Genomic DNA, 9809 nt, shown 5'->3' on the forward strand with positions numbered 1-9809 from the left:
TTAATGTGATTGGTCGAGTCCCTCGAGGTTACACTAAGACGCTGATTGGATCCTGATCCCCACTAGAAGTCTGCCGGAGACTTCCGTTTCATGTGCTGAGGGTGTCGCGTGACTTGTTAGAAAAATAGTGGGAGCATATTAAGATAGAAGTCCCTATCTTGATAGTTTATTTTTTGCAAAATCTGCATGTTATTCATTTCTGCTGCATCTTTATTTTCAGAAAATCTATTCTATACGCAGTTTTCAGTTTCGCGGATTTTGCGCACCAATCTTCGCACGACGACGAACATCTCTTTGGGAATCGGGGATTTTGTTTTCATGTTCTTCCGCTGCGCATGTGATGTCGCCCCTAAGATTTCCCAACAAAGGCTTGGTTATCTAGACACTTCTCCATGAAGGACTTAGGGGAAGCATCCTATATCTTGGAGATTAGAATCTATAGAGATAGATCCAAGAGGATGCTTGGCTTGTTCCAGTCTAGGTACATAGAAACCATTGTCAAAAGGTTTGGCATGGAAAATTCCAAGAGAGGTCTCATACCGATGAGAAATGAGATATCGCTTTCTACGAGTATGTCCCCAAAGACTCCAGAAGAAAGGGCGAATATGGATATGATACCTTATGCCTCAGCAATAGGTCTATCATGTATGTCATACTATGTACTAGGCCTGATATAGCGCATGCTCTGAGTGTCACGAGCAGGTATCAGGCGGATCCAGGCTTGGAGCACTGGAAAGCAGTAAAGTGTATCCTTAAGTACTTGAGAAGGACTAAGGATCTTTTACTAGTATATGAAGGTAGTAGCCTTAAGGTTGAAGGCTACACAGACTCAAGTTTTCAGTCTGATGTCGATGATAGTAAGTCGGATTCAGGGTATGTGTACACCTTGAATGGAGGAGCAGTGTGCTGGAAGAGTTCCAAGCAAAATACTACTGCTGACTCGACCACGGAGGCGGAGTACATTGCTACATCAGATGTAGCAAAGGAGGGAGTCTGGGTGAAGAAGTTCATCACAGATTTGGGAGTCGTGCCGGATAGCGAGAAGCCGACTTCCTTATATTGCGACAACTATGGGGCGGTTACTCAAATAAGGGAACCCGGGTCTCATCAGAAGTGTTCTGAGGATGTTCCAGCTTATCAAAGAGATCGTAAACCGAGGAGATGTAGTAGTGGAAAGAGTTCTATTTGAAGATAACATTGCAGATCCACTGACAAAGTCGTTGTCTCAGATTGTCTTTGAGCGTCACAGGGATCAGACACATAGGTGATTGGCTTTAGGTCAAGTGAGAGATTGCTAGTCATAGGTGCCCAACAAGCCAATCACGTGAGTGATGACACATGTGACTTGATACAGAATCTTTTTGCTTATTATATTTTGGCATATATCACTTTATAACTATTGCATATATATATATATATATATATATATATATATATATATATATATATATACGGTCTCTGGGATATTAGATGGATGAGGGACTATAGGTACACGATAATTGAGGACAAATAAGTCCAATGGATTGGATTCCCCTGTATCGTCTAGGGACTACGTCGTAGTGGCCTAGTACGTCCGTAGTCGATGAGTCAAGTGAATTATTATAGAGATAATAATTCACCGAGTTAGAAGGAGTTCTAACAGGTATGACTCACGGCCAGCTCGATATTAGGCATAGAGGGTCACACACATATGGTAGGCATTGCGATGAGTAGAGGTTCTGATATGAGATATCCGACGGAGCCCTTGTCTTATTGGATATCCAATAAGCCCCTGAATTATTAGATCCCATGGACGAGATCCAATAAGAGTCCATGAGAGATTATTGGATAGAGATCCACTAATCTAAAAGGCTTAGGTTATTGGATGCAAATCCAATACTCACTAGGCGAGGATCCATTAGGGTTTGATAGGGGACCTCTATAAATAGGAGGGATTCAGAGCCTCATAGCTAGAGCCTTTGCTTGCCTCCTATTCTCCTCCCCCTCTCCATCTCAAAGCAGGCCTGGAGTTTTGAGGAGCGTCGTTACAGCCCTGCTGTGTGGATCACCGTTAAAGAGGAGGACGCTTGACCTCCTTCACCTTCTCCTAAAGATCTGCAAGGAAACAGTGATATACGATCTCCCTATGTAACACAATCTACTCTATACGTAGTTTTAAGTTTCGCGGATTTTGCGCATCAATCTTCGCATGATGACAAACATCTCTTTGGGAATCGGAGATTTTGTTTTCTTGTTCTTCCGCTGCGCATGTGATATCGCCCCCCAAAATTTCCCAACACCTTTCGATATCACTCAAAAAGTTTTTATTCGATCTGCAAACGTACAATCGTCGGATCCAAAAGTCACAACGATGTTAATATGTAAGAATAACTGTACTTTTTTTTTCCTCTCTTCGTATCCTTCATAGGATAATGAATTAAAGATAAAAGAGAAATGAGAGACTATAATCTCTCAATAATTGATTATTTTATCTCTAAAAGGTTATCTTTTTCTATACGTGAGAGCAGAGTATTTAAGATGATAATTAGAAGATTCCCTCCTATTAAGGTCATCTTCTAAGAAATTTTACTATAATTAATTTTTTTTTCTATTAATCGATAATTAATCAAAACCTAATTATATCTATAATATATCTTAAATAATTTAGATAGTACCATATAATCTAACAAAAATATATCATAATATTTTTTAAATAAAGCTATACAATAACACAAGAATCTATGTTAATTTCTACCTAACATATTCTTTCTTCTCCTACTCTCCTGTGCTTTCCGAAGAAAGAGTGTCGTAGTTGTTAAAATCAATGAATAATTACACCAAAAAGATAATATAAGTTGCATGCTTTCGTAGCAGTTGGACGTTTGCGATACACATTGGAGGAGCCTCGCAAGCCACCAATTCCCGCTATTGACTCGTGTCTTTTAGGCTACGAAGGCCCTCTTACGAGCGTACGGAATGTATGCACTGCGGAAAGTCATAAGTCTCAGCGTAGACAGGAATATCTGCAGTCAACGCACAGGCTCAAGTTGTAGTGCATGCCATCGTTATCTGTATGCTCAGAATTCCCAGCCTGCAGATTTTTTGTCTGATAAGGGGACAAAAGGTTCTGAGTAGAATCTGCTCAGCAAGTCATAGCCAATCAAAGACTTCGCCCTCTAACCTCCTTTTAGATATCAAGAAACCCTTTGTTATCTTATTGGAAATAATAATATAATGCATAATATTTACATCGATGTAGGATATCAGAAGAATCAACGTACATAAGTCTACATTTACTCGGTTTGTGTGTTGTGGGTCTGTGCTGCATACGTATCTTCAAGTAACCAAACACCATATCTAAGGGTCCCACTTGAGCGTGCAGACGTATGGAAATTATCGACAGCAGCTCTCTCACTTCCGTTCTATAATAGCGCATTACGTGGAATCAATTTGTTCTTGTTTAGTTTAGCTAGTAGTTTAATTATATATTATCTCATCTAATTAATTAATGTTTCGATCTTTATATTTTCAAAACTTATATTGGGATCGTTATATTTATAAAAGTAAAATATTTAATATCATTTTTTTTTACTTCGTTGACTTTGTTGATGAAAATATCGTAGGATTTATGACTGAGCATATGCTGGTCGTGCTTCACTTCGGTTTATCATTGAGCACGTACAATATTTTCATCAGCATAATTGATAACGTGAGGAGAAACATGATTAAATAATTTATTTTTGTAAGCGTAATGATTCCAATATAACTTTTGAAAGTATAGAAACTGAAATATTAATGATAACTAATTAAAGGAAATAATATATAAGTAGCTTAGACCAATTATTACTCAATAGCTATCTCAGTGATCTTCTAGGTTTCATAAATTGTCTGAGTTTGATAAGAAAAAGTGAAGCTGCTGAAGACGATATCTTATCGTAATCCACGTCAGCACAAAACAACAGCCAGAGACAGTATCGCCTGGTTCTTCAATGCTTTCTGCAACATTTTATGGTAACTTGATATCTAGTCACAAAGAATAGCTTCTCTCAACTTTTCTTAGAATGCATTTGGTGGTGCCAGTTTAATTTGACCATTTGTAGTGGATGGTATTGTGGTAAGTAACTTTTTTAGCCGTGACCTCGGGGTCGACGCGACTGGTTTAGGAGTCCGAATGGCGGGGATCAGGCATAGCTCCCCTTGGGATCTTGTGACGGTCGATTGCGGGGGGTCTGGCTGGAAAGTTCCGCGACGTCGGGTAGGGTCAGCTACGATCGAGTACTTGCACACAGGTCGGGTCGGCGGCTCGGCCCGACCCCTCCGACGATCAAGTCAGTGATTGGGAGTGGAGTTTTGGGTGAAGTGGTCCTCCCCTTCTTTGTTGGGAGCCCGGGGGTATTTATAGGCGAGTTTGATGTTACTTGATGTGCCATCCTACCGGAGCAGGGCCGTACCTTTGATGGCGTATGTCGTCGTCGTGGGCATTGCGTGAAAGGCCGAGCTGCCGCAGGGTATGGCGAGCTTTAGTCGACGCCTTCCCCTGCCTCGGCCGGTCGTGCGGGGTCAGACGATGAGGTCGTCTGGGTACGGTGGGTGTGGGTGCACATTATGTTGGTGTTAATGCTCACTCCCTGGGGCAATGTGCCGTCCAGGGGTGGCTGACGTCGTGGTGTATTACGTCAAATCTGGTGTGTTGCGTCGAATCTGCTTTTACCCCTATCAGATTGTATAAATGACAAAATGGGGTAAAATTGTAGGAACTTGCAATCGGGCAAATTGTGATGAAACATGTATCAAATTCAAGAAACAGAGTCCGTTTAAGAACTTTGTTTGCTAACATTGTTGGTGGCAGACACCTTTCTCCCCTTGCATTTAGCTAAAGAAGTTTGATGGGTTTTTTGTTTGGATAATCTATAGCTTACTCTAAGTTAGACGCGATGTTCTGTTCCTAAGGTGATAATTACAGTTCCAATCTCCTTTGTGGCAGATGATTGAATGGACCAAGAACATATCACTTCAAAATAAATAATCACGTTGTTGATTCTCAATCTAAATGGTGTCAAGAGTGTTCATGTCTGGAAATTCCTAACCCTTTTCCTTATCCTGCTACCAAGCTTTATCCGTCGTCCTTTCCAAGGACAATGTTATTCAGGCTACTACCAGTCTCAAGCTTCAGTTGTGTCAGTAGATTCATGGCCATGCATTCCAATCCATTTTAAATTTATTTGCTTGGACAATACAAGTGACAGAAGCATTGGTGACTCACCAAATGATGTATCTTGTTTGATGGTGCTTTTGTAGGTTTTCTCTACATCAAGCCATAATTACATATATATATATATATATATATATATATATATATTACCAAAGGCTTTACCAACCAAATAGACTAATTGATAAGGTCTAGATGAAAATAATTTTGAGAGTCTTTGTTGGCTTTAACTTCAGATAAAATTTTCCTCATTGATGATAAATGTTTCTTTGTAAAGCGAATGGAGAGAGCATAAAAAACCAGTTGAGCAGATAATGATATGAATAATTAGAGATAAATCATAAATGATTATTGTTACGACACTATTCAATTCTCTCTCTCTCTTTCTCTCTCATGCTCATGTCACCTTACGATGGAAAGAACAGAAAAGCCATCTCACCTGCATCACCAAGATGAATAGCCTCTATATAGTCTTCTCCGTCATTGAGAAAAGCATCATGAAGACACTTGAGTAGGGAGGTGAACAAAGGGAAAAATGAGCTTTTTAGAGGTACATGTAATGCACAGCTGACTGTCAACATTCATACCAGTATTTTTGTGAATATGATTTCACAATTACCTGGTTAAAGACAGAAAATGAATGCAAATCAGTAATACGCTCCACATTGGCTTGCACTGCACCCAAAGTAACATCAATTATAACCTAAAAACTCACCCATCACATTGTTATCACTCGTACATGACCCGAAGAAACCAGTGTTGGTAGAAGTAGAGGATACACAAATGATAGAACTTGTTGTATTCAACCGATTTCAGAAGTCACAACAATGACAGTCGATCTAGTGGTAAACCTCAAGCTAATATTTTTCATTTATACCTATACAACAGAAAGATGAACCATCTAGTCCAGACAAAGATCGAAATCACCTATTTCACTTTGTAAGCAAAGGAATATCCATGAGTGTATTTTGAACTGTGACCTTCTACAAAGGCGAATCAACCAACCTTCTCTTAATTGTCTTCGATTCAGAAGGTGTTTTTCATGCATGAATCACTACCTTTCTCAGTCGATGGCCATTGGTTGTACGCAACACCGGAAGCGTGCTTTACGAACAGTATTCATAACATCCTCTTGTGCACTTTGGAGCATTGTGATGATTTCAGAGAAGGAAGGGCGCACATCAGGGTTAGCATCCCAGCAGCGGGTCATTATCTCATTGAGTGCAGGGAGGCAATCTTGTGGTATAACCGGGCGCACTCCCTTGTTCACGACAGCAAATGCTGCTTGCACTGCTGTCATATTTGGAAATGGAAGCATCCCTGTAATTAGCTCCCAGAGAACAATGCCAAAGCTGTAAACATCGACTTTCTGATTGTATGGTCTGTGTTGTATCATCTCCCTGAGAATAAAGTGTGGTCAACAGATAATTCTGCATCAAATGATCATGTCGAAGCACCAAAATTAACAAAAAATTAAATAAATGCGTTAAAAAGATAGAGAAAACAAACATAAAAGTCAGTAGTTTGAATATTGGTAGTCATTAGATCTAGAATATAATCATCGTAATTAGTTTGAGAATAAATTTATCAAATTAGTAAAATATAAAATTGCCATACATTCTTTGTGGACGTACAAACCACCAGGTTTTAGGCAGGATAAGACACAAATTACAATTAATCAGTCTAAATTAACCTTTGGGTACAGGTTTTGACTTGCATTGGATTGAGAAGTATACTAGAGAACATGACACAAAATAAAAAGAGCTCCAATCTAAAATTTCAGATCTTTTCACACATATCAGTAATAAAACTTGTGAGAGAAAAAGCAAACAACATTCATAAGCTAATCAAACTACCTACAGGAACTCGTGCCTAACAAATGTGTTTGCTAATAAAAAATTGAACAAGGAAAAAAGTGTTCAATCCAATATAAACTTCACTAATCGCATGAAGACACCACAGAAAAATCTGCTAGCATATAAGAAATGAGCAAGCATCAGAAAAAGGACACACATAAATTGTTAACCGCAAGTCTGAAGGAACTTCCATAAGGATGACAGGTCATACGAACATGCATGGACAGATGATGATACAGTGATGAACGATCATATGCTTCAACAATATTTCCAAATACATATATCATCATGAAACCAGGAGTGTAACAACTGTTAACATGTGAAATTTGCCAGTAACAATTAAACCCAGACTTGTCAAACAATACACTAGTTCAAGGCATGCAATCTATGAATCCTCAACAGATAAAAACTCGCTCCCAGTTAAATAGCCTAGGACCAAAGATGCAACAGAGTCGACAAGCACCAGAGCAGTTTAATTTTTGGTAGTCTGTATACATAAAGGTTAATATTGAAAAATATTTAAAGCAGCTAGAGGTCATGCATTATCTTGTCTGTTAATCCATCCACATGTCAGTGATATATACTAAAGCTACTAGTATAGACCGATGACCAAGCTACAGAACTAATATTTCAATGGCTTATTTAGTTATGAGTTAAACAATTTTGGCTTTCACCCACATAGAACATCTATTAGACCACATGGTGCTTTCGTACAACTCAATTGACAACAGCAGAGATGCTTTGCAGCTCGACTGTACTTGAAACGTCTACCATGGAACAAAGTGCATAATTAGTCATGCATTTGATGCTTGCAATTAGGGCAAATGGCAGGAGTTGGTAAATCAATAAAATAAATTATCATCTTAACCAATAGATATGATCAATAACATTGTGGTGTGCATGACAGAACAAAGAGATCATTATCATGAAACTCAAAAGAGAAACCTAAATGAAGTTGCATGCTTGAATATGATTGCTCCTGAAACTAATATTCTTCACCCATGTAGGCAGTAGAAAAGTACAATATATTCTACTAAATGGTCTCACTAATTTTGGGTAATAGCAGACTTGAGAACTCCAAGCATACATGTTGGTAGATATAATGGCAGCATGGCCATACACAAAAGAAGAAAAATAAAAAGGCCAACTTGAACATAAAAAGATCTACAGCCATGGATATGAATGGATGATTAAAATAAACTTGCAACCCTTAATAAGGACTTTAAGATGTTTTAAAGATGCTAAAAATGTAAAGAATGCAAGTTCACATACGGAGCCATCCATCGGTAAGTTCCAGTTTCAGGTGTCATCCCCTCAGTCTTGACCTCAATGCGGGCAACCCCAAAATCAGCAATCTTAATCGATTTGTCCGCAAATATAAGTAGATTGTCAGACTTGAGATCCCTATGTATAAATCCCAACCCATGCACATACTCCATACCCTTAGCGATATCCAGTGCTTGCTTGACGGCCAGCTTTAGAGGCACGGACCTATTCTGCCTTCTCATGAGAAACTGCCGCACTGATCCACCCTTTGCGTACTCTGTCACAATGCACCACACCATTGGCTTCCTGCATGCCCCAATAAACCTGACAATATTTGGGTGCTTGAGATTTGCAAGCATCATAACCTCTTGCCCAAACTGCTGTTCCATCAACTGTGCCCTCTCAGGGTCATTCTCCGGCTTTTCCAACAACTTAATAGCAACATCTTCTCCATCATAAGTGCCCCTATAGAGCTTCCCAAAAGCTCCCTGAGCAAAGGCCACCCCCATATTCAACTTCCTGAGGTCGATGGTCCACTCATCGTAGTTCTCAAGAGACTCTGTAGAATATCGTGGGTCCATCAAAGCCTGAGCCAATGCATCCTCATTCATAGCATGAGAAACCCTTCCGGGTCGCAACACGCTGTGCCCCACCGAGAAGTTGGCCCCCGGGAACAGGCGGAGTCCATTATGATGCAGAATTCCAGTTCTCGAGTTGTTCGATCCGACACTGCTGTTCTCCAAGGACATGGCAACGGATCCATCACAAGTGCTCGTCTGCAGGCTTCCAACACTATCCATGGACATGTTGGAGCCTTCATCGAGCTTCCGATAGAACCCCATATCATAAAAGCCGTTCCCAACAATATTGCCGCCACTGCCACCACCAATAATAAACCCAGAAAATTTTGAACCCTCCGCCATTCACAGTCGAACCAACAACCAAAAGCCCACAAATTTCTTCAAGCAATCCTATAATTCACTCGATCCTACCACCAAAAACTCAATTTATATACCAATTCAATCAATAAGAAGTCCCAAAAGACTCCATAAAACGATCCCAGTATCTCATTGACACCTGTTATATCCAAATCGAAACAAGATTAAGACACAGGGATCAATCTATTTCATAGGAACAACCAAAGATAATACCTCGTTTACAAGATCGACCAATCATTGCCGAGAATCAGGACGATCAAGAAAACCTATAAGCGGGAACAAGGAAGCTATCCGAGCATAGGAAGCACCGATTCGAGCAACACGTACCGCAATCGAGACGGCACAGTGCGGCGCTCGGGATTGAGAAGGCGGGCGCCAGGTCGGCGGAGGAGAGGAGGGTTGATTGAGGGGTTTTATGGGGAGATTTGGGGTGGAGGAAGACGACGACCAGTGCGGTCGGGGAGCAGAGCCGCAAGCTTGATATTTTGCTTTCCCTTTTGCCTTTTCTTAAAACTTCTTCCGCACCTAATAATATTATTTATTACTACTAATTATTTCAAG

The 9809-nt window shown here is 40.0% G+C and overlaps 1 protein-coding gene across 3 annotated transcripts; it reads right to left on the minus strand.

Annotated features, from left to right (window-relative positions):
* Positions 1-5964: 5964 nt before the first annotated feature.
* On the minus strand, positions 5965-9752 carry LOC135583909 (serine/threonine-protein kinase STY13-like). Of its 3 annotated transcripts, none has more exons than XM_065117324.1 (3): positions 9576-9751; positions 8317-9387; positions 5965-6588 (listed from the first exon to the last, which is right to left on the minus strand). In XM_065117324.1, exons 2-3 carry the CDS (start codon positions 9231-9233, stop codon positions 6252-6254), a joined length of 1254 nt encoding a protein of 417 aa, XP_064973396.1. In that variant the 5' UTR covers positions 9234-9387; positions 9576-9751; the 3' UTR covers positions 5965-6251. The 3 variants fall into 3 exon arrangements, with proteins under 3 accessions (XP_064973396.1, XP_064973395.1, XP_064973397.1); XM_065117323.1 differs by having other exon boundaries at positions 9462-9751; XM_065117325.1 differs by having other exon boundaries at positions 6479-6618; positions 9462-9752.
* Between the last annotated feature and the right edge of the window lie 57 nt (positions 9753-9809).

The sequence above is a fragment of the Musa acuminata genome, chromosome BXJ2-7 (assembly GCF_036884655.1).
Source record: "Musa acuminata AAA Group cultivar baxijiao chromosome BXJ2-7, Cavendish_Baxijiao_AAA, whole genome shotgun sequence".
In the NCBI taxonomy this organism is placed as follows: Eukaryota; Viridiplantae; Streptophyta; class Magnoliopsida; order Zingiberales; family Musaceae; genus Musa; species Musa acuminata.

Excerpts from the sequence above, each read along its gene's own strand:
- LOC135583909 (XM_065117324.1), bottom strand. The coding sequence starts at position 9,233 with ATGGCGGAGGGTTCAAAATTTTCTGGGTTTATTATTGGTGGTGGCAGT. Across the intron at positions 6,589-8,316 it reads ACTTACCGATGGATGGCTCC|GGAGATGATACAACACAGAC; the intron begins GTATGTGAACTT and ends CTTTATTCTCAG.